Source organism: Nelusetta ayraudi, unplaced genomic scaffold (genome assembly GCF_046127955.1).
Source record: "Nelusetta ayraudi isolate G7.1 ecotype Tasmania unplaced genomic scaffold, CSIRO-AGI_Nayr_v1 ptg000007l, whole genome shotgun sequence".
NCBI classification, from domain to species: Eukaryota; Metazoa; Chordata; class Actinopteri; order Tetraodontiformes; family Monacanthidae; genus Nelusetta; species Nelusetta ayraudi.
In genome coordinates, this window is record NW_027466057.1 from 7,300,240 (window position 1) to 7,325,245 (window position 25,006).

A 25,006-nucleotide genomic window follows, 5' to 3' on the forward strand; every position below is an offset into this window, starting at 1 on the left:
CAGTCCAGTGTGTTGATGTGCACTGTAGCTTTCCTCGGGCCTTATCAACAAATGTGCAGACAACTTGACGCCTTGTTGACCAGCAGCTGTCTGTTCACTCAGCCAGAAATCAAGTGTCACTTGCGGACACAAACTGCAGGGCTCCCCAGAGGACTGGTGCCACAACTGGCCTCAGCGAAGAGGGGATATCACTCACTGCTCGCCTGTACATCTGCAACAAGTGCACTCTTCGAGGCCCGTAACGCCCGAGTGATGGATTCCCACAAAGCAACGCAGTGAACTTCTGCCACAGAGTAATAAATTCAGTGCGATGCCCATCACCGCCTGTGGTGAGTCACAGCCGAGAGGAAGTGACGGCAGCATCCTCTGCTCACTCTCTGTATCACCATGGTTGGTAGGACCCAATAGTCAGAAGGCAGACAGCCAGACAATATTATTAATACCGGTTATCTCACTGCATCTCAGATCTTCCCAATAGACATCCTCTGATGTCAGGCAAGAAATGGCAAAATCTCAAACTGAATCATTTTCTGGGTTGCTGTACATACGTAGAGATGCAATATGTTCACCTCCATACAAATCAATAAATACAAACAGTTGCTGCCAGCAAATAACAGTTTACTTTAAAAGTTTGTTGATCGTCTTAAGTTAGAAGTTGTATTATATTTTTTAAATACACTTCATTAGATGCTCTTATCCTTTAACTCATCACGCCTTCAAGGACAATCATCAGTAATTTCATCATGACAAACCTTTTGTAAAATATAATTATTAAAAAAAAAAAAAAAAACAGTAAACGTTTAATCTGATAGTTGGACGAGATGGTGGGTTTTACTCTGAAAGTAACACAGGTGGGAAGAACTCCTTCAAGTTTCTGAAGTGTGCCGCCCTCTGCTGGTGTATCTTTGAATCAACCAGATCAGTCCTCATTCAGTCCTCATTCAATACCATAGAAAAGACCTGGATATCAAATCACTCAAACTGCATCAGTCACAACTTCATACAAACGCTTCAAGTTTATTTCAATTAGTCTGGAAATACATACAATATATACAAAACAAACATTTAGAATAATCATTTGGATAAAAAAAAAAAAAAGCAGTCTCTGTAAGATCTCATGTGGCTGGTGACAGAAGTCGAGTCCTCTGGTCTCCCTTTACGTTGAGCAGCTGCAGCACAGCACTTCATCGTATCGCCCGCTGTAACTGTGGAACAACAATTTTGGAGCATTATGTTATGACACATTAAATGCCTTCACGAGGTTTGGCTTTTTATTCCTTTTTATTTATTTTTTTTTTAAAGTATCTTTCGTTAAAAAAAACAAAACAAAAAAAAAAAGTATCTTGACCAAACGCAGCCAGCATGAGCGACTAGTGCCGTTCAAGGAAGAGCTTGCATGTCATGTCTCATATTTTAACCCCATGGCAAGTGATTTTCCATGTGACACATAGTGAACCTCAGCACGCAAAATCCTTCTGACCCACATTGGTTAAGAAGATAAATCTATTTTGAGGAGACCCAAACACGAACAGAGGTCAGGAGGAAGTTCCACTGAAGTGTCTCTTGTGACATTTTGCACAGTTTATTAGAGAATAAAGACCCAGTGCGGACTCACTCTGTGATGGAGCACACGGAGCAGCACAGGCTGGAGCAGCTGGAACACTCCCGGGTGCAGGAGGGACAGGCTGGACGGTCACACTGAGAGCACATTGTCTTTGACCCCTGGTTCCTTTGACACACACAGCAGGAAGCAGGAGCCGCTGCCGCACCTACACAGGAAAGGGGGGGGGGTAGGGGGCGTGTTGAAAAAAAGTTTAAGATGAGGTTGAAATCTGTGACAATGCTGACATCTGCTGGTCAAGAGCAAGAACTAATTCATTAAATTGCTGTTCAAATGCACGGTATTTTGCACGCTCTCCTTTATAAATATACTCCAGCCCCTAAATTAGATTTTTAGTAAAGCTGTTACATTAAATTTATAATAGACACAAATGTACATTAAAGCGCAGAAGTCGCTTTTTGTTTGTTGTTTGGATACACAAGAGAAATATTAAACATTGTGAGAACTTCAAATGTGGTCAGTCACTTAAAGAGTGAACTTAAAGTGTTTCAGCCCCTGCTTCCACCTCGCTAAGCCCAACCTTAGCATCACAAAAGCTTCCTCTCTGGGCCATTTACCCTGAGGTATTTATGGCTGCCAAGTGTGGTCCGCTATGTGTTATGAGGACAATGTGCACCTTTAATTGTGCACTCATTATGTTCCAATGTGTGATGCCAAATAGCCTCAAGGGTTCCATTTGAGAAAGAGCAAGGCAGCTAATTTTGTCAGCAACTGATTCAAGCATCTGATCAGACAGTCGTGTGATTTAATGTGCTTTGGAGGAATTGCAAGGAGCAGATACTTCAATATTTCATGAACCAACTATCCTGAACTGATCGGCCACTAAATATGGTTTGATGTTATTCCACTGGAATTAACATCGATTCGCTTGAAAAGGATGCAGTCTTGATGGTGATGATGTCAAACACACAAAGCATGTACCTCACAGATTTCACCTTTAATTTTAGTTGTCCTGTGAAATGTTTGAGTCCTGAGAACTTCCAGATGTTGACTGTGTAACGTTTTCAATGCGCACGGAAGTGACATAAGATAAAGCAGCCGACAAATAGCTGCACTAACAAATCATGTTTCGTTATTTTTCGAGCAATGTTCAAGCCAGCCATTTCTGACATCTTAAGATATTTTGAGCTTCATTGGTAAATTTTTTTTTCCAAATTCTGACAAATCAAACATGCCAACAATGCCTTTTCTGTTTTTCATTATATTACTGTCAACGCAAACACATAAACCTCTTGATCAAAGTGTTTACTGCAGACTCCCCTCTTTATACACATACTGCCATGTGATGATTTGCTACTTGGATCTGACCTGGTGCTTTGCTGGTTCTCATCAATCTCCCATCATGCCCGATAAGTGTCTGTCCTCTTAGCAGCGCATGTCCCGCAGGGGTCTCAGCCTGTTCGGTGGGATGCTGCTCGGTGCTCCCCTCCTCTCCAGTCCATATTTTACCCATCACAGCCTTGGCTCCGTTGAACAGCAAGTTCTTTGTCTTTTCTGAGAAAAAGAGAAGACAGTTGAGTGTACATGCTTGACAATCAGCCCATTTAAACGCACACGAGCTCTTTGCAAGGCCTGCCTTGCTACTTGCATAGAGCTTCTATAGCGACACTAGCTGAAAGTTAGACGACATTGCTTGCGCTGGGAAGCTAACTTAAAACATTTTAAAGGAATTATAACGACTGGTGATTTTGAGATACAACAAACAGAACACGAATATGCAACAGTTAAACCAATCCCTGAGGTAGTTTGTGGGGGCCAGTTTCCGAAAATGACCGAAAACAACAGAGTAGAACCTCAAAGCTAACACCGACGACAGCTAACGGCGACAACAGCTAACAATGCTGCAGCGTTGCACGTCGATGTCACTTACCGTAGATTTCTTGTCTGTATTTGCTCCCAAAGACACTGAAGTTGTTTAGCTCTTGCTTCCCTATGTGAATCTTGTACTGAGACGAGAACGTTTCCGGGAAAGGACAGGCTCGTTTCGGCATTTTCGCGGCGCAAAAGTCCCCCTTCGTGTTCCCACACAGGCTTCCAAAACAGTTTGTTGCGGGAAAATCGCGAGGGAGGCCTTAGGGAGCCAATCACACGCGCCCTTTAATGTCACGTTGAAACTTCTGACCAATCCAGCGAATGTCACGTGACAGATATTCTAAGCGTCATAAAAACTTCGTCCTTCAGCGGCGTGGTGCCTTCAAGACCACACGCAAAATCTGTGAATTATGATTATGATTATTATTACACTTTTTCTGGCATTTTATAAAGATAAATTGATGGATAGAATATAAAGCAAGCAAAGCTCAAGTGTTGAATCAGTGTTTATTAAATGATGAAGATAATGCTAAACATAATTTAGGAAGATGAAAAGGTGCCACATCATTCCACACTGGACTTCTATCGAAGGAGATGGTTTTCCCTTTAGAACATCTGGATCATGCACTCTCTGGACTTTCCAACACCAACCCACTTGACTTAAGGGAGAGAAAGACAAAAAGAAGAACACATATTGAAGAATTAAAAAAGTTACAAATAAATAAATAAATGAATCTCTATTAATAATGGCTATTAGTGGGGCTTAAAACAATGCAATTGGAATAATACAGTTCTTAAATGCATTCAACTATCTAAAAGATATTGTGTGTTTTTTGTGCACAACATACTAGGAACTCCAATGTGGTTCTCGACGAAACGGATGTAGTTTTGTGCCTTGACTGGGAGGTCGTTCCATTTCCTTGCTGCAGACGTGTCTGTCTTCCAACCAGGGAAGGTCTCATACTCAACCTCCACTTTTTGCAAAACGTCCATGTTGGCTGAAATTGGAAAATACATGGTTTGCACATTTTAATACGCAGTTCTTTAAAACCATGTTGGGGAAAAGAAAATTCAGTAGAATTACCTGGGAAATGGGGAATTCTTTTCCCATTGAGTTTGTAGGCAACTCCGACTTTAATTTCATCCAGCACATCCAGAATGTCAAGTTTTGTCAAAGCAATGCTGCAAAACAGGTATCATGTCATTGGACAGCTGGACATGCATCTTTGTGACTACCATGTCACGTGCAATAGCGCAGATGTTGGTTCAATGTTCCTAAATACAGCAACCACAAACACCTGACCATTTGCCTAAACAGCTGAAAGCACTCACGCAGTGAAGCCATTGATCATGTGAGCATATCTGACGATGACAAGATCCAACCAGCCGCAACGTCGCTTCCTTCCTGTAGTTACGCCCACCTCATGACCTCTTGTCTGCAGCAGCTCTCCTACTGCCTGTAGTAAATAGAAGAATAAAAAAAGATACACACTCAACTGTTACTTTACAATGCATTAAGTCAAATGAGGTGAGGCATTTTTGAAATCAAACCAAAACAAATACAAATGGTGCTCTATTTTCTGTCGTCAGTGCAAAGTCAGTTGGGGTGGAGGGTAATGTTTGACATTTTGACCTATGTTCCCATGGTCAGTAACCCGTAGTAACACAACCCAAGCAGCCACAGTGAATATATTCCAAACTCAGACCTGAGCCCTAAATTTATCCCTGTGAACATGTGATCTGCATAAGAGGTTAAGAGTGTTTGAGGCAGTCTCTCACTACACTTGACAGCTGCACTCAGCGAAGACAAGACTCGACTCCCACTTTCCCTGGCCTGCTACCTGCATGTCAGCTACATGCCCACAAAGTGTACGTGTCATTCCCGATACAAGTGACTTACATAACTTGTCACGCGACTCCATGTCTTTTAGTGTAAGGCAAAGCAAAGGGGACAAGATCAAGTGATCAAGTGACTCTTTAAGGGGGAACGTTCAATAAAAAATCATTAAAAACAGGCTTCACCACAGTGCAAGAATAAAATCCACCAAATTGCAGGAATTAATTTAATCACATTGGCTTAAAATTAGATTTTTCTTAACATACCAAGAATTTACTTTTGAAAAGAAAAAAATCAGAAAAGCTTTTCTCGCTGCCAAACTGCAGTATCGTCATAAGCCACTAGGAGAGCCTTTACTTACGTTCAGTTGCTCTGTTGGAAAAGCTCCAATTCCCACCCTGGTGGTATAAGCCTTCGATACACCGAACACATCTCCGATGTTGGCTGGAGGGATGCCCAGGCCGGTGCACGCCCCTCCAACAGTGCAGTTAGATGATGTCACAAAAGGATATGTGCCTGGAGAGAAGAACAATAGGTTGCAAGAGCAGCCACTCCCAGATGCGTTTGCATTCACTTTTTTTGATCAAAGGTCAACCTACCAAAGTCAATGTCAAGCAGAGCAGCGTTGGCCCCTTCAACTAGAATGTTCTTTGGAGACCCGTGAAGTGCCTCGTGCATGTAATAGACTCCGTCTCTCACCATCGGCCGCAACCTCTCAGCGTATTCCTGCAGGACATCAGGAGGACAACAAGGGCTGGTTTTCATTATCAGAAAGCTAAGACATCCATTTGTCACCCGCTTGTCACTGCTGCCCACTTTGAGTTTTTTCAGCTGGTCCTCCGCGTCGACTTTCAGCGCCGGATACATGGATTGATACTGTCGCACAAGGTTCTTGAATCTGAAAGGAAACGATGTACCATCATTGTGACCTGGGCCCAACAAAGCCACATTTGACATGTTTTCTCCTCAACCCCTATACCTTGTGGAAAAGTCCTTGAAGTCGCCCAGGAGGTCGCACACACGAAGGCCAGTGCGAGACGCTTTGCTGGAGTAGGCGGGTCCAATGCCCTTCTTGGTGGTTCCAATGCTGAAAGTCAATGACAAACGTGCCATAACTGTAGTGTATTGTGGGGTACCGGCAACAAAAGTGCGAACCCTCTGCTTGCCCTCTCTTACGTTTTCCCCTCCTGGGCTTGTCTTTCAGTCTCCTGTAAGCCATCCACGACCTGGTGGAAATCAAACACTGGAGGCACAGCAGACGGGTGAGCCAAGGGTGTTTTTATGGCAAGATATATCATTTAATGCACCCCCTAGTTTGAGAAACAAGTTCTAAAATACACACCGAGGTGAGCTCTGTCTGAGACGATGAGTCTCTTCTCCCAGCCCTTCAGACCTGCACACACAGAGGAGGAATAGCACAAGTGGAGCACACAGTTTATGATTTACTGTCTAGCTCACTGCGTCTGCTTCCAATACCTTTCTTCTCATTTTTATCCCCCTCTTCAAACAAGCCGGGTAGATGGATGACCACGCCATTACCTGCAAGAGAGCAGCAGAGGTTATATCTTCCCTCCACAAATATTACCTCAGAGTTGTGGGATTTAGCTGAAAGATGAAAGATATTACCAATAAGCGATGTGCTTTTGGTGTTGATGATTCCACTTGGGAGAAGGTGGAAGTCGTACTCTTTGCCATCCACTACCACCGTGTGGCCTGCGTTGTTTCCACCCTGTCAGTGAAGCACCAGATCAATTTCAATTGTACGTCCGGGCTTTCGCCTCTCACAACTGATGGCGTTGACGAGACCTCCTGAACTTTCAAGAGCATTTTGCACGTGAGGTGGCGTTAAGCCACCGTCCACCCAAACCATTGCTCCTTCCCAGCACCTTCATTAAATTTGAGACTGGCAACAGACTCGCCTGTCTCTGGCGTGAGTGCCCAGCTAAGACTTGGCCTTCTCACGTATCAAGCCCCTCTGAGAATGTGACCTCTCACTTGGGTGGTGGGAGGGGCTCTCTGGCGTCCAGATCACAAGGTGCTGGTCCTGTCAGTACAACCCAGCAACTGTTGGCAGAGTTTCACAGCGTGTCCTGGTGCTAGTGGGGAGGGGGATTTCTGCTATCTGACCACAGGGCTGCGTGCCTGTGGGCTATGCATGCAGACAGAATCTGACCTGTCTGGGGGTTGTTTTTCTTTTGATCACTGTTCTTTGTCTTAATGTTTTCTACAATGTTATTTTTCCAGGCTGAGGTGAATAACACAAAAGAGCCCCACTCAGTGAAGGTTGTTTTGCAGAAAAAACTCTCCTTGCAGATGCTTAAATGTTTAATTATACCGTTCATAATAAAAAATAAATTAAAAAAATAAATAAATAAAAAATAAAAACCCACCAACATTTAACAACCAGATTTCCTCTTGATTGCACATGACAATACACACTCAACGTTGTTCACTTTAACGATCCCCAGTTTTAGATAACGGTGCGTTTCAAGAATAAAAGAGGCGCCACTGATTTCTGCCGGATCACCTGTTGCGCTCCGACTGAAGCGTTTATTTTTCCTTTGAATATCAACTAACTTTGCATCACTCCGCGGCTCACGGCTCCTACCTGGCATCTGCAGACGACGTCAGCTTCGGTGGCCAATAAATCGACAACCTTTCCTTTGCCCTCGTCTCCCCACTGCGCGCCGAGCACCACCGTCACCTTGTTGCCGGCGTCCCCGCGGGAGCGCTTCTGTCCCGGCTGGCTGACGACGGCTTTGTGGTCGTCGGAGGACCATGTGAACGACATGTCGGCGCTGGCTTTAGTCCGATCGCCTCAAGAAGACTAAAGCGTCCGCAAGAGGGGCATTGCCATATCTGTAACTCCATAGCCGGTGATGTCACGGGGGCAGGCGCGCGGCCCCGCGTTAACTGCGCGCTCGCTCGCTCGCTCGCTCCAGTCGTCTCCATAGCAAGCCTCGCCGACAAGCCCCTCTGCTATAAAACGGGCAGGATGCACCGCAGAAGTAGCCGCTTTATTCCAGGTCTGTGTGTGTGTGTCATTTTAATAGTTTAAGCGTCATGGGGGGGGAAAAAAACAACCACAAAACGACAGTGAGTTTAGTTTATTAAAAAAATAACATTTAACATCAAAACTTACAATTAAATCCATAAATGTTGTCTTACATATTCTTTTTTTTTTGTATATATAGAAAGGAGTAAAGTATTTTTTTTTTTAAATACCCCCGACCCTCCACTATTTCAATAAATACCCCTGCACCAGACACTGCATCTTTTTTTTTTATGACTTTTGATCGGTAAATATAGCACATATCAAAGCACATTCACTGCGTAAGGGTACAAAACAAAAAGCATATCCATTTCTTTTTGAGTCAAGTCAAAAAAAACCTCATACACACAAAACTACAACTCATTCACATAAATGGCATGTTAGATGCAACAGGAAAGTTTTTCTTTTTTTGAAAAACAAAAGTGGTAACATGATCTCTGCATCCCCTCAAAAGAATCAGTATTCATGTGGTTTCACAAAATAAAAGACACTCCAGTCCATCCAGCTCAGTCCTACAAACAATCAGCATTTTCTTTTTCCTCTTGCTTTCTTCTTTTTAGGGTCACCTAGGGGAAACAAAGATTAAAATGAGTAGACGGCACCAAATTGTTGCCAAATCAAATACTTTAATACCGCATTAAGTACATACATTTAGCTTACATGGAGAATTAAAATCATCTTTAAAATATTAAAACTTTTTTTTTTTTTTTAAAGCAATTAAAAACATATGTGACGTATTTGAACAAAACAGATTAATAGACAAGGCCCAGTTAGAAGTGTTAGACAGTCCCAGCTGCAGATTCAGAGAAATGGACAGGGAAATATGGAGGGACAAAAGTGAAGCTGTCATGAAGTAACGCAAGTCCACGATGGTTCCACAAAGACTTGACAAACTGCAAGGCTGTTCAGCAAATCAGCAAACAAAAAGTGCTTTCAGTGTTATTGTGTTCCCTGGCATTGTCAATATTATCACCTCAAGGCGCATTTGCTCAAATGTTCTTAAGAACGTATCTGACCACCACTGAATCAGAAGGGTGTTAGAGAGAGCAACTGTTAGAAGCTGGACAACAGAGAACAATGAAATCGAGATTCCAGTTAGACCAACGGATGACGTGTTATTGGGGACAAAAGCTTGGACAGTGATCATTTCATTGGGATGATGTCCCTGTGCACAGTTTGCCGTTGTTTCGACGTCACCTACCTCACTGCAACACACAGCCTTTTTTATGTTTAGTGTGTCCTTTCCCACTGTTACCTTTTGTTTCAGAGAGTCAGAGCGGAAAACAGAACGTTCAAACAAACTGGCCAACGTTAGAAATCCATTCAATAATTTAACTGCAATAAAACAATATAAAACAAACAACAAAAGGGAAACAAATGTTGCACACATGCTCTTCATTAAAATGCATATTATCATGCAAAAAAAACAAATGTACATACACTAAAATAGCCCATAAATAAAATACAAAATGGAATAAGGAACAAAAACAGTTTCCCACCAGCACAGACCAAGAGACTAAAATCCCAAACATGATCTTTATTGAAGTTAGTGAGATTACCTTGGTGACTTTTCTTTTTGCTCCGCCTGAGAAAGCTTGGCTTTTTCTTTGGTTCGGGGTTTTGCGTTGGGGGCACGTCTTCGGACGCCGACGGCAGATCCTCTGATTGCAGCCCATCTGGCTCGTCCCAGCCTCCGACCCCCGCGCCGCTCTTCGCGTCCACACTTTTGTGAATCACACCCTCGTGGACTTGCGTTTTCACGACGATGAGCTGACGCCTCACTTCGCCCCCCTCTTGTTTGACGGCGTCGGATGGACGGCTTGCAATCTTGTCGCTCTCGCCTCTTCCCCGCGAGCCGTCGTCCGTGTGATGCGACGAGCTCTCCCCGATTTGAACGTTCACGCTCGCGATCGTCGCCGCCTCCTCGGACGTTTGCTTCGCAGGCGCCGGGCTCGAGGTGTCATCTAACGCGGCCTCCAGCTCCATATCTGTGAGGGAGGATGGGCTGAGGACGCTCGTGTCAGTCGACTCTGAAAATCCATTAGTGGGGAGCGACGACGGCGGTGGCTGGCGTTGTGGCTCCAGCTCAGGGTGAGGCGGCGCCGCGTGTCGCGAAGGAACGGTACCTTCCTGGGGGCGTGGCGTGGGGGGTGCCTGCATCTCCTTGGCTGCTTCTCCCGGGAGTGTGCAGGGAAGTGCAGCTGCTGTGCCTGGAACCGCACTCTGAGGCGCTGGCCGAGTCTCTTCTGAAGGGCTGGGGAAGCCGTTCACTTCTGCGGCGCCGGGCCGGAGAGCCTCGGTCTGAGACTGTGTGGGCGCGGTGGTGGCGGCCGACTCGGCGGCTTCTTCGCCTGCAGGCTTCACATTTGATCCTGAGGGAGATAAGCGGGGTCGGGGTTGATATACAGAGACATACACCTCTACCGAAGCCGGGAGATATTGCAAGAAAGCATGGCATAGCGAGATGGCGAGTGGCGCTGCAGCAAAAAAAAAACAAAACACATAAATGAAAATAAAAGTAAAAAAGAAATATCCTATGTGAAGCAGCAATGCTGTGGCTCGCGGGCAAGTGGCGCAGGCTGGAGCTAGGAACTGCAGACGGAGGCCGCAGTCTCTTGTCCTTACCAGGTGAGCCGGTATCCCTACGCATTTCACTAGAGGGGAGGCTTTCCGAATCGCACCTGGGCCTGGTCTTTCTGAGGCTGAAACCCTTCCTGATATCTGCCAGGAGGTGGTCGATGATGCAGCCGTCGTTCTGTGGGATAATACCTTTCTTGACTGGCGAGAGACAGAGAGACGGAGATGGAGAGAAAAAAAGGAAAGAAAATAAGCTTTAACCAGGAGCGTGCTGGCAATTTGTCCTGCGTAGGCAGAGTGACAGAGTGCAGGGATTTCAGGCGTACTTATTTTGCCATTCTCCCCTTTCTGCCTCTTGGATTCTTCTTCTGCGAGCTGCTTCTTTCTCTTCTCAGCCTTGGCCGCCTGCTCTCTCCGGGTTTTGTTTTCCTGAAAGCACCAAAGTCAGGATGTCACTCACACATGCCAGGAACACAAAGTACACTGCAATCTGCCCGGCTAATCTTTCAGGCAGAATTGCCGAACATCGTCGGCAGCAGAGAGAAAAAAAAAGTACCTTTTTTGTCTCGCTCCCCCGGCAGGCACGCGTCTATTATACTGTATAATGCCAAATATTACAACAGACCTTTAGAGCTTTGACGAAGAGTCCTCTGAAGGTCTTGATGGTCCCAAAAAGTTCCTCCAGGGACAGCTGATTGGCGTCCTCGCACAAGTAGAGAGCCAACTCGCTCCTCTTCTTTTCCATCGCAGCGAGCCTTTGACATAGAGCCTGGAAAACTTCCAGATTCTCCTGCAGCAGGAAAAGAAAAATGCGAGGAATTTCAATTTCAGCGACGGCATCCAGCCGAAACAATTTGGCCTTGATTGTGGCCGGCGTCTGGTCTCTTACTTCAAGAACTTTGCAATACTGTCCCTTCACCTCCTCCGTAGAGTTGGAGACTTTGGTCTTAGTCTCATTTAGCCGTTTTAGTAAGGCATTGGCTTCTGACTGGACAGAGTCCAAATTAACTCTGGAGGGGGAAAAAAAAAGGGAAAAACAAAACAAAACCACTGGTCAGGCTTGTTAAAAATTTCCGCGCGACCAAGTCTGAAGGGAAAAAACAACGAGAATGAGATGTGAGAGGTTTCAATACCCTGCTGCTTTGTCACAGATCTCCAAATCATCCGGCAGCGCCAACAGCTCAGGGTGGTGCGCCTCTGCTTCCTTTGCAAAACAAGACACGAAAACATGATGAGAACGGCTCCTAATGAGGCGGCTGCTGCTGCTGCTGGCAGCAAGTGTGTCGTACCTCCAGGATGTGATGGAGCAAAGTGATGCGGCCCTTGTTGGCCTTGGTCTCGGTGAGCTTCAGCAAGGAGCTGATCTTGAAACCCTCAGCGTTCCCGGTGTGACTTCCCTAAAGTAGGCAGACGATTAGGATTAAGATCACATGCAAGTTGGGGGTAGCTGAAATATACTTGAGACGGGCGACAAAGAGGCTCTTACGTAGTTGAGAAAATTCCCGACATCGAGAATGAGCCTGCAGAAGCTGGGCACCAGAGTGCTCATCCTGAGAGCTGATAGAGAGAGAGAGAGAGAGAGCGAGCGAGTGATTTAGTTTCTGCTAGGGGTGAAACCGGGCAGCACTGTTAACACTGCAGGGCCGAATCACTTACAGAGGCAGGCCTCCTCCACCAGCTTAACTTTAGGCTTGAGCATCTCCAGCACCGATAAAGTCTCCTCGCACAACAACATGCACTCGATTCTCAGCTGGTAGCTGAGAAGACAAACCGGAAAAGAAAATAAATAAATAAATAGATGAAGGAATAAAATCAGCCAGGTTGGTCAGCAGCCAAGTGTGACACACACACACACAAATGCCCAAAACTAGCAAGTAGAGTGAGAGGGAAAAAAAAAAGTTACCATGGCACACTGAGGAGGGAAGTGTAGAAGCGATCGACATTCGCCAGCTTCTCTTTCTCTCCCTGGAAGGACTTTAAGTTTTCAATCTAGGGAGGGAATATTAATAATAATTTAAAAAAAAAAGTGATTCAAGTGTGGAGAGTCCTTCAAATGGTAATTCTTCACCCAGAATTTTAAAATTACAAAAATATTCAAAATTTCAATCTATCATAATCATCAATTGATTTATGTAGTGGCCCAAACACCAAATCATTCAGGTGATAATATCGACTGAAATTAACGGTATCTTTATTGCTTTTGACAATTCCTGTGTCAACAAAACTCTTACTGCAGCGCAAACAATAACTGCAACTGATTCTGCTTGCACGTTCCGCTTTCAGTACTGCTTAGGTTTGGCCACAGAGTGCGTGCATCCACCTCAAACCACAACTTAAGTCATAAGTCTCTTGTGAAGTTAAATACATTTGGCAACATTGCCAGTTCAGTCGATTGCATCCTGGAACATTAAAAGCAATACAATGATCAAAAATTAATATTCATAAAAAAACATTGGTCAAATAGTGATTTAACATTATGCAACACTGGTGCCCTGCATGAACCTCTGCTAAGGTGGTATTATACAAAGTCAGTTTCTTTTTTATGTTTAGGTGCGAAGCCCTTTTAACCATTTCATTCCTCCTAATAGCGATCTGAGACATCACAATTCGCGCCCAAGCAGTCGAGGTCTGCAGTTAAAGACGGTGCCTACCTCGTGCTTCTCGGGTAGGAGCTTGAGAAGCTGCTTGAGCACCTCCACATCGAATTTTGTGCGGTCCCCGTTCTGAATCATGGCGACAAAGTCCTCGTTTTTGCTGCAAAGAGAAGGCAAATGCCAGAGGGCTAGAACAATGCGTGCGCACGCCCACACATCAGCGCTGAGCATGCAGGTATCTCACCATTTAAACTGCTTCAGGAAAATATTCAGATTCAGGTTCTTCTTCGGGTCAATGAATGTAATCTAGGAACAGAGAGCGGTTGAGGCACATTCCGTTCACATTCATCTGCGTGTGCTGTGAGTGGTGCAGCTCTGACGAGCCCTGCAGAGTGTTGACCAGTCACACCTCTTTAGGCTCCTTCTTGACAGGAGCAGCTGCCCCCTTGTCTTTGTGCTCAGCCACCGGGAGACAGAACAGTTGCTCAATGCTGTTGTAGTCCGGCTCCCGAGGAGGAGGTTCTTTCTGCACCGAGGCCCACATGGAGCCACCATCTGTGGGTGTGCGTGTGCAAGAGGAGAGGAACCTGTCACAAGCTCACATGCAGGCATCATTTTTTGTTTCAACGTTACAAAATGGCTGTTTTATTCCGTTTGGTTAGTTGGGTTTTATTTAATTTTGTTTGTGTCCCTCGTTCCTCAGTCTCTTGAAAGGTGCTAGATAAATTCACGCTATAAGCATTATTAATATACATCTATGTTTACGTGTGATTATTTATTCAATAGACTCCATGGACCTCCAGAAAACAACAGATTTAGCCCTTTGTTGACAACCGGCTGCGTGGCTTTTGGCTTCCAGCGAAAGGTCATGCTCTGATGTTCCTTCCATATGGAAAGGAGACAAAACCAAGAAGGCCACAAGACTCTATGTAGAGGGATGAACAGGGAGTTACCCCTAACCTGGGCTACGAAGCAGTGCCCTCTGTGACATCATAAAGGGCAGAGGTAAGCATTTTAGCAAAAAATAAAACAATGACAAAGGAAGCACCTTTCTCATATTTTTTGGGAGTTCACTGACAATGTGGAGAAACTTTGCATCCTGTTTAAATTATTAGTAGTTATTAGTCTTTACATTTACCCTCTATAATGTTATTGATGCTAAAGTGTTCAATGCCAGCAACTTTGCGTCTTTTGTTATTAAAAAAACAAAAAACAAAACGCCTATAAATGTAATTATTTCAATTTTAAAGTAATTTCCAATACAAAATATAGGTTCTAGTTACCTACCAGTAACCGAGCGGAGTTTCTGCCAGTTGAGCTTCTTCATCCTCAGCGTGGGACAGCGGCTCGCCTTCATGGGCGTTGCACACCCCAAGGCGTAGCTGCTGTGGGCCACTATCATCCCTGGCGGAGGAGGAGGAGGAGGGGGCCCGCCGCCCATGCCTGGCAGAGGTGGAGGTGGCGGTGGGGCCATGCCGGGAGCACCAGGGAAAGGCGGCGGCGGTGGCGGCGGAGGAGGTGGTGCGCCAAACCCTCCGGGTAGTGGCGGCGGTGGTGGCGGAGGTGGTGCCATGCCTGGCAGGGGAGGGGGTGGAGGAGGGCCACCCAGCCCCCCAGGTAGTGGCGGTGGAGGCGGAGGAGGAGGCGGGGGAGGCGCAGAGCATGGGGGAGGAGGAGGAGGAGGAGGAGGAGGCGGCGGAGCAGCAGCCAGTGGCTTCTGGCCAGAGGCGGCCACGACGGTGCTGTCGGACGTCTCCCCGTCCTGGTCGGTCTGCACGGCCTTGTCCACCCTCGGCAGCAGGCCGTCCACCTCGTGATGACCGTCGCAGCCTTTGGTGAACACGAGCCGCTGCACGATCCTCTCGGAGGAGTCCGCCTCAGCTGGAGGGCAAAACCCGAACACAAGCATCTCTCTCAGTCAGTGAGGAAATTTTTATTTCTAGAGCACTTTTCATAGATAAAACCACAAAGTGCTTTACAGTAGTGATAAAATACAGAGATGACAAAACAAGGAGCACACAATGGCACTGCAACAAGTAACTTCACAAAGACCCTAGAACATCAACGTCAGGGAAAAGCCGGTTTAAAAAGATACGTTTTAAGTTCTCTCTTAAAACCTTCAGCGGACTCTATGCTGTCTAAGGTCAGTGGAAGTGCAGTCCAAAGGCGAGGGACACTGGCAATGATACAATATAATACAATACAAAAATGATCCCTTTTCTTAGCTCCAGTTACAAGCCTTGTTGCTGCGTTCTGCACAGTCTGAAGGCTATTTTTTTTTAAAAAACACAAAGAGTATTAGCATTATTTGTAAGGGTATTTAGTAAGTAGTAAATCACTTAGCTGCCCCCTTGTCGGCTGTCTCCTTGCATTTCAAAAAATATATATATATATTTCCAAAAACATTCCATGATGCATGCCAAGGCTGAGCTACGCCCGCCACGCATTGTGTTGTGTCAGCACTCACAGTCCTGTGCCAGCAGCGCAGCTCTGTTGGTGACGGCCTCCAGAGCCAGCCAGATATTGGAGCGGTCGGGCCCGAGCACCAGCAGCGTCTGCAGGATGGACAGCAGCTGGAGGGACACTGGAGAGCTGCTCACCTGCACGAGCCGGACACAAAGTCAGAGGCGGACTCAGAGAGTTGTACGGTAAAACTGCTGCATCGGGGTGTGAGATGTTTGCTTTCATGAGGGATTCAGGGACATTGTTTAATTAAACTTATCTTGCTTCCAACTTGAAGTTTACCAAACAAAAAACAGTTTGCGTGGAGGGTTTTGGCGGTGGAGCCGCTCTGACCTTGTTGAAGAGCGTGGTGAAAACCTCCAGGTGGTTACTCATGTCGATGCCCCCGTAGATCCGCAGCAGCTCCTCCTCATCTTCAGCCATTGCCTCTTCAAAAGCTTCGCACTGAATAATCAAGTCTTCATCCTCCTGCTCCCTGCACACCACCCACGTAGCAATCACTGACGGGGGACCCTTTGTTGCCTTTAAAATGCCACTCTCACTTTTATACTGTATAATGTGACTGAAAAAAAGAGTTCTCTCAAGGTAACGCCGTTACGGCGCACACATCCCCCTTTACATCCGGCTGACTAATATTGTGATTGACAGAGCTTGCGGACTTAAAATGACATTTCAGTCTAAGTCTAAGTTACTGAAATGCTAAAAATTGTTTGGGGACCTGACAAAAATAAATGAAAAGTAAGCAACAGAGGTGAGGCTCACCTTAACTTTGGCAGAATATCAAGTAACTGAAGCCCTGCAAGAGCAGAAAAGAAGACAATACTCAACAACACCACACTGAATTTGAGGGAAAGTTCTCTTGCAAAGATGTGACTGTCCTCCTCATTGTAGCCTATGTGAGTTTTTTGTTTTTTTTCCTGGGAAGTGGCGCACAGCTGGGCAATCACACAAAAAGGGAGGGATCAGACAAATTGCTGATTGGTCCAAGGTGGTTCGTGCTCTGGTGGGAGGTCCTGAAGCTGCAACTTTATTATGTAGTTGTTTGCCTTCCAGCAGCTCTCTAACAGCGCACCTTTGGAAACATGCTCATAAAACAGTGCATGCTGGGAAGCGGCATGATTGATGATAAACTCATTTATGGATTTATTGTCTTTCACTTGTGCGTTTTTTAACCAAATGTTGCGGCTGTAAGAAAATATATTATTTTTGAAACAAAAAGCAGTGGCTACTTTAGCTGTTTACATAAACAAACAAGCATTTTATGAAAGAAACATGCACTTGTTATCCCCTGTCTATTTGAAGGTGCTCAGTCCTCTCGGGTTTTGTCAAAAGTGAGAACGAGGCCATTACACCTATTATTAGCCGGATGACAGATATTAGGGGCGGAGCTCCTCCCAGTAGTCAGCATGGCTTTCACGGCGCGGCGGGGAGACACTGTTTACCCAGTGAAGGTGTGTCCTCAGGGCAGTTATTGTTACTGCAGCAATAAATTCGGAGGGGAAACGTACCAATGAACTCCTTCCTCATCTTATCCCTCTGCCGCAGGTCCTCCGATCCGAAGATGAGGGCGTTGATGACGCTGAGGAGTGTGACCATGTACGGGACGTTGTCTGTGGCCTGCATCTCGTTCATGATCACGCTGAAGCGGTACTGCTGCGTCTTCACACCCTGTGGAAGGGGGCGGGGGGGCAAAGACGCATTAGGCGCTTCAGTGCAGGAAAAAAACGCCCATGAAGTCCGAAGGGATTTTGTAAAAATTCACCCCACCCAGCACACACACGCACAGAGTAAACACAGAATCGAGTAAGTTAAGTTCTCCAAACGGCACTGAAGAAATGCTACGGTGAACGAGGTTTTGCCCAGCTTGCCTTGTAGTGATCCAGGGCGTCCAGCGACAGCCGATGTCCCTCTGCGGAGAAGACGCTGAGAGCGGCGAGCAGCTCAAACAGTTGCTTCTTCACCATCGTGTTGGACGTGTCCAAGGCTGCCGAGCACAAGAGCACGCAGTTAGGATCAGGCGCTCTCATATTCATGCGTTTCCCTAAAGACCAAACTCTCCCCTGCCGCTGATTGCTAATCAAAGCGTGATGCTTTTTCGGGCAGCTCAGCTTGAACTTTGTCCCCTGAAGATGTGACATGCCTCCAACACACGAAGACGTGTAAACAAGTGTGTACAAAGGTGGGCAGATCCCAAATTAAACGGCCCACGGTGTTGCGCATGTGGTGGAATGTTCAGACTTGCCGTCGAATGATTCAATAAAACTTGGAAATGTGACTGGACGGCAACAGTTTGAGTCACAGGAGTCGTCAGTGAGCCGAGATGTCAGCTGATGCATGACGGGCTGAGGCAAGTATCTCTGTCAATACCACGGAAATGCCGTGTCAACTTTTGACAATTTTCCTTCGACATGCATCCAGCAGGCGAGACAGAACAGAAAAGCGAGGCCCACCTTGGGAAAGCTTCCGGATGTATCCCTCGTTGTCGATGATGAAATGGATCCCCGCCGAGGAGTTCATCACCGCCCGGACGCAGCTGACGCAGGTGAGCTGCAGGAGGGCGTCGGCGATACGGGAGCATCCGCGTCCCGAGAGCCGGTCCAGGGCCTCCAGAAGCAGATCCAGGCCGCTCAGCTCCAGGAACTGGACCATCCATGTCTGGTCGCTGCCCTCCAGACGACGCTTCAGCCCAGAGTAGTTGACCACTGTGGGAACCTGCAGCAACCTGATGCACAGCTCTGGATCGGCGCTCTCCAGGTTGGCCTCCAGCTGGGTGTCTGAGTCCTGAGAGGAGCCCAGGCGGCCTCTGACTGCCGCCCATTTCTTTTTCCCATCTGACTTCCCTGACATGATGGCTGCGTGGGGCAGAAGCAGAGGCAGTCAGCGTGTTAATGGTGTGCACAACTGAACTTTCGCCCTTCAGATAAGCAAAAAGGCATGTTGGGACCGCAGATGTTTGTTGTGTCTATCTGCTCTATACTGCCTGGCAGTGGGTAGCGTCACTGTAATCTCCTAACGTAGGAAACAGGCCAAAAACGAGGCCTTTATCAGACGGGAAATACAAAATAGGAAACGACAGCTCGGCAACTTCTGTGGATGAGCAAAGGGGACGTCAGCAGTCTAGCCAGTGGCGGCTCTGCCAAATATTCAGCCTAAATCCCGCGTGAAAGGAAAAAAAGAAGGACTGGCAGCTAGTTCGCCCACACTCTGCACAAAGCCGGACTTGTCAGCGGCTGCATACTGCGGCAACTAAAGACAGGTAGAAAGGTTACAAAAACAGTGCTTAACTATAAATGCACGTACCGCCCCCCCGCCGATGACACACAAACAAACACAATCTTCTGAGCTTGAGACAACTACACTGTTTGACACCAGTGAAAACTTGTTCCTTCACTGAAGTCAACAGGATCCAAGTTTTGGCCAAATAGGGACAAAACTTTGTTGAAAAGTTCTAAAAATTCTTGCTCTGCGCTGCTGCTGCTGCCGCCGCTGCTGCTGCTGCCGCCGCTGCTGCCGCCGCCGCCGCTGCTGCTGCCGCTGCTGCGAGGCATAAGATGTCTCAGCAAAGATGAACAACTGAACATTTCTCCTGTTGTTGATTTCACACTTGGCAAGCATAAGATATACAGACAGAACTGAACAGGAATAAACACAAGGCTACACATAAAGGTCACTCTGAGCGCCAGCCTGGGAGGAATTATAGATTTTTCTCAAGTTCTCTCCGCTGGCTTGTTTTGACTCAGGACTTTTTAGCTCTGCGTGCCGGGAGAAGGTGGGAACACAAATAATGTGTTGTGCAGGAAAAAAAAAAATCCTCCTATTTACTTTGCAGAGTTTCGGTGAAATGAGGCACTTCTTTTCGCACAAATTCCGCCGAGGCATTCGTCAGGTCTGGCTGCAGCATTCTATTGCCCACTGCCAGTGCCAGAGTGTTACCGTGGCAGCAGGCAGTCAGACAATGGTGTTTTACAACGGGCCTCCTCAACACTTTTCAGAAAGCCTTTGCTGATCAGTCACAAAATGGATGTGCTCCCTGCCATCGCATCACTCCCGAGATCTGCAAAGCAACAACAGTCTTGATTCGGAAAACGGTGCTTACGTGTTCAGCTGCGGTACCACAAACGGGTCTGCGAACAGTTATGGTTGAAAAAAAAACTTGAACAATGCCTCCCTGAAACGCAGTGGCGATTATGACACTTTAAGGGAAGTTATGAATTCATCATGTGCGCAGAAATTCCAAAGCGTGACTCAGGAACCATTCAGGAGGAAGGAAAGGACTAGCCCGAGACAGGAAACTCAGCTCATGATAAACACGAGGCTGGAGCAAAGGCTTCCGTTCCTCTACCGAAAAGTCCCTTTGGACTTCATCTGAAGCAGCAGGGGGTCCTTTTTAAAAAAAACAAACAAACAAACAAAAAAAAAACTCAGGCAACTCATGGTTACGCATAAAGCTGTGCCAGAGAAAAGATTTTTCTTAAACGAACGCAACTCCTGCTTGTGACCCTGTCTGCTGGAGCTCCCACATGCAGCGCTGATAGAGGCTGATTCACCGAACACAGGACAAGCCCACTCATCTGTCCTCTGGTTAGGCCGCCTACGCTTGCAGCCTACTGCCACGGCACAGCATCAACAGCAACATCTCAGCAACCGGTTTACCTCTGCACGGACCTATACATAAATCTCATACACTGCAGAGAAACGCTGAGAAAACCCCCATCGTGCAGCTGTTTTCCTCAGTGATGTTCCAATATAAGCAAAGACCGTGGCGGTAAAATAAAAATAAGGCTGCAGCTTTACAAAAAGGAAAACAAAAACGTACATTATGTGTGAAGCATTCTAAACGGATGCCAACGCATGCTATAATGTCATGATATTATATAATCTCTATGCTAAATATTTCATGATCATCCCAGCTGCAAACATCTGGAGTGTGTTATCCTGACCTGACCGCCTCCACTTTCTGCGAGGGACCGTCCGACGCGTCAGCACGGGCGCGTTAGGAAATAAGCTTTTTACTGTGCTCGGTTTCATTTACTGGAGATCTGATCTGGGGATTTTTTTTGCAGCAGATGTCATAAAATGAAAGGAGCAGTCGGTCACTATTTTCCATTATTACTGCCTTAGCCTGTTATCCGATATCCTCAGTTGGGATTTTTGTGGCTTTGAAGTGTTTTTTTTTCTTTTTTCTTTTTTTCCCCCGTCCTTGCCAGAGTGGCACCTTCTCCCTCTTTATCCTGTCCTGAGAAAGCAGCTAGGTAGTAGATAGGAACGAACGATTACCACGCACAAGGCTGCACAACAACACAATGACATCGGTAAACAGAGCAGTATGCAAAACGTCCGTTTTGTTTTGTTTTGTTTTGTTTTTTGTTTTTTTTGTTTTTTCTTAAAGGAGAGCAAGAGTGCAACATTCCTACTTTGCCTACGCGATTTCCTGCATAAAACCGGAGGACATAACGGGACCAGCCACCCCACGCAGCCGAGAGGAAGACAGGAAGCGGCGAAAAACAAACACACGGCTCCTACGGCACATGCCAAAGCTCGGCGGACCGATCAATCCATATGGATTACATATTGGCTAATTGATCCTCCCACTTACCTGCTTTTTATTCCATATCCCAGTCAAAAAAAATAAATCAGCGTCCTCTGTTGATGCCTAGACGGGAACGCGCGTTGCTGTCATCGAGACGAGCCTTTATTGTGGCTAAATGAGGTTGGGGGGAAAAAACCAGCTCGTCGCCACCAAAGAATCAACACACTGCCGGGGATGTGGCGTGTGGATGGCACAGCTTGCACACAGGAGCACCACAGGCTTTCACTACTTACTTGTGAGACACTGCGCGTCAAGGTAGAAATGTTCCCGATGGCGTGCTTCCTGTTTGTACGTTTCAAAATAAGACCAAGGGGCGTATTCTATTGCGCGGTGCAACAAAATCTTCGTGAAATCTTCGTTTTCGTAAAAATGCCAGGCAAACCTCGACAAAAACCGCAGTCGTGTTTTGCATCAGAATAACGTCTACTGAAACAAAAGTATATATTATGCTAGGCCGAATTAGTGTTAGCTCAAGGCTTGCGCAAGGGCAGGCAAACCTCTTCATATTGAAAGCGTGGAAGCCTGCAGCAGCCTGAAAATACTTTAATTTCTTTATTCTTATACTTTGTTCTAATATGGGCTCGTTTCATAGCGTATTTCGTGCACTAAACCCGAATCCATTTTATTTATATTTCCTCACCATGAAAGTTCGACATAGACTTTAGCATTGATACCGTGGCACCATACTAATATGCGAGTCATTGCATTAAACAAAAACGGCTTTTTTTGCTTGGTGAAATATATGATTAATTTCTCCGTTATGTCAACGTCGGTTCAACTGAAGTTAAATAGTTTCTCAGTTGCCGTTATATTTTGAAGGAAGAATTGTCTGATTTCCGGTCATTGCGGTTCTGTCACGCTGGGCTTGAAGCTGTGCTGCTGAATGCAGCCAGTTGTTGAGGCCCTCCTTCCGCACACCCCATCCCATCTGACCTCAGTCGGCGGTGGGAGGGAGGAAAGAGGGAAAATCTCCTCGGTCTTCCTGATTCTTCATCTCGTTGTAGTATAAAGGCTGAAATAGGCTCAATATTGCCAATGAATATTTCATTCGTATTTTTAAAGACCTTGCTCCAAAACCTTGAGGCATTATTTTCTCAAAGGCCTAAAAGAGCATTTAAGTTTGCATTAGCAAAGTAAAATCTCCTCAAAAGTACATATGTATAGGGCCTCAAGTGAAGGGAACTGTTTTTGTAGCTGTATTGTATCATCTGAGGTCTCCCGAGTCAAAATGATTTTTTTTTTTTTTTATCAAACAGCAGATCCGATCAAAAGAGACAGGTCAGCGACACTTTGGCTCAAGTTTCCACAAGTGAGAAAAATACGTCACTGTATCTGCAGCCTTCTGTAGCCGTGTACACAACGGCTGAACACACTGCTGCTTTGTGTATCAACAAAGCATGCAAAGCAAATACCATAAAGCCGCAGTAGTTGTCAAGCTTGTTGCACAGGATCGGTTTTTGAGCTCCAATTTGAAAAGAGACAATGATATATTGGGTAACATTATCCCTCTCGTTGATTTTGCATTCACTTTACACGTAATAATGGACAGAACATTTCATATAATTGCTGCAACTCCAACAGCAATATAACCACCCGGCTTATGGACATCAGGGTGTGTCTTGTGTGGCCACTGGCTTTGAACAACACAAAGCTTATTGTAAAAAATTACAGTGCGTGTATTCAATGCAGCTAAATTTACTGATTGCCGTTGCATAGGACGCATCTTAGAGGCAGCTGACAATGGTTTGAACTTGCTTTCCTTCAATTTCCTGTAATTTCCTGAGAATCTGCAACATGTCCAGACATGTTGCAGATTGTCAGCCAAAATTAAAGCTGACTTTAGTGTTTTCATTTCACAATGGATAAAAGGCGTTGTACTGTTTTTCGTTAATCAAAACATAGAAATAAAAGAGTCACATGTAGATTTTAGTATTTTCTTAGCGTTGTTGCTTTTTAAAAAAAAGAAAAAAGAAAGAAAGAAGCGATTACTAGTGATTCCATTGGGAACTAAAAGATGCTTGACCATTTAGTCTGTATAATGTCCATTTGATCTCACTCGTACGTGCAAAAGAATGATAGTATGATAGTGGCTTAGCTGAGTTAAGTTATATCTGAGTTGCATTTATGGAGGTGTATCACACTTCCTTGTGACCTCCCGAGTGATTCTGCAACCCAAGCTCAACCATTTCTGTAACCTCCTTGATATGTGATATGATATTAGGTGGTCTACATATGGAAATGGGCCTCTGGAACAGCCTTGGGGACCTCTTAGAGGGCTCTCGTTGTACAACAGCACTCACTGAAGCCTTGAAGCACTGAGGTGCATCCTCAGGCTTGGCTGGTTCTTTTCTGACAGCTGCACAGCTTACTCACACCACACACGCTCACCAAGTCATGCTCATGACTCTTTATAATCTACAGCTTCATGTATTTACGCTTACCGCTGACCACAAAGATGACGTCTTCTTCAGTAAGTGGAGAAATTATATTGTTGAAGAAAAATCACTTGAAGTCCAACACAGGAGTTTGCTGTGGTGATGAGTTTAATGGTATTCCAGAATACAGCGAGCCTACTGACAGAGTGAGTCTGACCCTGAGCGAAGGACAAAGGGCTCGTGTTATTGTTAGCTGGGTGGCGGTGATCAGACACTATGCAAATAAAGATAAAGGCATTGTTGTCAAACAGTGGCCCACTGAATAAGCATGACTTAATCAATCAGCATGACTTGCTTGTCATGCGAAGTCTAGAGTCTGAATCAACCATTTTGTTTGTTTTCTTCCTCAGTATGGAAGAAATGTTGTCAAACCTTACCTGCAGAGACAACAACAAAATAGACAGCTTTGGCATTGTATGGAATATATATGTATATATATCAATCTGGAAGAGTGTACTCTAGAACAAAACTGCAATATAATTGGGTGGATCTATTTGCCTGACTGTACTAACAAGAAAGAGCTATTTGCCTTTTTCCAAGACCCAAGAGTTCACCTGGCTCATAGACAAGGTCTTGTATGTCACGTCAAGGAAAGCAGTCTTTGGTTCTGGTTAAACCATTAGCCATTGCAATCACGAGGAAGTAGAGACTAGGATTGTGGTTCATATACAGCACGTCCTGGAGCAAGGCACAATGACTGTCCAGGTGTGCACTGTGGACTCTGGCATAGGGAAAAAGTGCCCTTGTCATTCCGCTCCAAAGGGAGAGGGGGAGCCAAACTTCCCAGGCATCACTCTAGCAACCACATCTCTAGCTGGGCTCCACTATCTGACCTGGGAACATTTATGTGGTTTGGTGTGTTGTTGGGATGTATTACAGATTTCTTTTGAAATGGGTTGATTTAAGAAATACACTGAGTGCTGAATACTGAAATGTGGATCTAGTCAGGCAATCACTTCATTGACTAATTTGCCACAATAGCTGCGTATTAAGGTGCTAGTTTGAGTGAACATTTGCCTGTTAAA

The 25,006-nt window shown here is 45.7% G+C and overlaps 3 protein-coding genes across 10 annotated transcripts; all 3 read right to left on the reverse strand.

Annotated features, from left to right (window-relative positions):
* Window positions 1–1,112: 1,112 nt before the first annotated feature.
* Window positions 1,113–3,627, reverse strand: siva1 (SIVA1, apoptosis-inducing factor). The gene is made up of 4 exons (XM_076018345.1): window positions 3,492–3,627; window positions 2,930–3,115; window positions 1,616–1,769; window positions 1,113–1,205 (listed from the first exon to the last, which is right to left on the reverse strand). The coding sequence occupies exons 1-4, from the start codon at window positions 3,610–3,612 to the stop codon at window positions 1,157–1,159; spliced, it is 510 nt and encodes a 169-aa protein (XP_075874460.1). The 5' UTR covers window positions 3,613–3,627; the 3' UTR covers window positions 1,113–1,156.
* adss1 (adenylosuccinate synthase 1) lies at window positions 3,487–8,178 on the reverse strand. The gene is made up of 13 exons (XM_076018344.1): window positions 7,879–8,178; window positions 6,897–6,999; window positions 6,747–6,809; window positions 6,613–6,663; window positions 6,447–6,513; window positions 6,250–6,357; window positions 6,087–6,168; window positions 5,870–5,996; window positions 5,632–5,786; window positions 4,766–4,890; window positions 4,518–4,615; window positions 4,282–4,431; window positions 3,487–4,092 (listed from the first exon to the last, which is right to left on the reverse strand). The coding sequence occupies exons 1-13, from the start codon at window positions 8,059–8,061 to the stop codon at window positions 4,040–4,042; spliced, it is 1,365 nt and encodes a 454-aa protein (XP_075874459.1). The 5' UTR covers window positions 8,062–8,178; the 3' UTR covers window positions 3,487–4,039.
* Window positions 8,179–8,362: 184 nt separating this feature from the next.
* LOC142883449 (inverted formin-2) lies at window positions 8,363–24,111 on the reverse strand. Of its 8 annotated transcripts, XM_076018341.1 has the most exons (23): window positions 21,553–21,707; window positions 18,407–18,808; window positions 17,825–17,940; window positions 17,465–17,624; window positions 16,719–16,752; window positions 16,290–16,431; window positions 15,961–16,093; window positions 14,781–15,374; window positions 13,903–14,048; window positions 13,738–13,799; window positions 13,551–13,653; window positions 12,803–12,888; window positions 12,556–12,656; window positions 12,386–12,456; window positions 12,189–12,296; window positions 12,033–12,103; window positions 11,789–11,909; window positions 11,525–11,689; window positions 11,226–11,328; window positions 10,948–11,100; window positions 9,882–10,694; window positions 9,524–9,577; window positions 8,363–8,888 (listed from the first exon to the last, which is right to left on the reverse strand). In XM_076018341.1, exons 2-22 carry the CDS (start codon window positions 18,801–18,803, stop codon window positions 9,525–9,527), a joined length of 3,732 nt encoding a protein of 1,243 aa, XP_075874456.1. In that variant the 5' UTR covers window positions 18,804–18,808; window positions 21,553–21,707; the 3' UTR covers window positions 8,363–8,888; window position 9,524. The 8 variants fall into 8 exon arrangements, 7 of the variants coding, with proteins under 7 accessions (XP_075874456.1, XP_075874457.1, XP_075874454.1 ...); XR_012926051.1 differs by having other exon boundaries at window positions 9,524–10,694; XM_076018342.1 differs by lacking the exon at window positions 9,524–9,577.
* Window positions 24,112–25,006: the final 895 nt, after the last annotated feature.

Bases quoted from the DNA above. Each gene is read 5' to 3' on its own strand.
- siva1 (XM_076018345.1), bottom strand. From the start codon at position 3,612: ATGCCGAAACGAGCCTGTCCTTTCCCGGAAACGTTCTCGTCTCAGTAC. The intron at 3,116-3,491 runs GTAAGTGACATC...TCTTTTTCTCAG, and splicing joins ATACAGACAAGAAATCTACG to AAAAGACAAAGAACTTGCTG. The intron at 1,770-2,929 runs GTCAGATCCAAG...TTTCCTGTGTAG, and splicing joins GAGAACCAGCAAAGCACCAG to GTGCGGCAGCGGCTCCTGCT.
- adss1 (XM_076018344.1), bottom strand. From the start codon at position 8,061: ATGTCGTTCACATGGTCCTCCGACGACCACAAAGCCGTCGTCAGCCAG. The intron at 6,810-6,896 runs GTAATATCTTTC...GCTCTCTTGCAG, and splicing joins CAAAAGCACATCGCTTATTG to GTAATGGCGTGGTCATCCAT. The intron at 4,093-4,281 runs GTATGTTGTGCA...CTCTCCCTTAAG, and splicing joins GAACCACATTGGAGTTCCTA to TCAAGTGGGTTGGTGTTGGA.
- LOC142883449 (XM_076018339.1), bottom strand. From the start codon at position 18,803: ATGTCAGGGAAGTCAGATGGGAAAAAGAAATGGGCGGCAGTCAGAGGC. The intron at 17,625-17,824 runs GCAAGCTGGGCA...CCCCTTCCACAG, and splicing joins ACGCCCTGGATCACTACAAG to GGTGTGAAGACGCAGCAGTA. The intron at 12,297-12,385 runs GTAAGAGCCTCT...TGCCTACTTTAG, and splicing joins TCGGGAATTTTCTCAACTAC to GGAAGTCACACCGGGAACGC.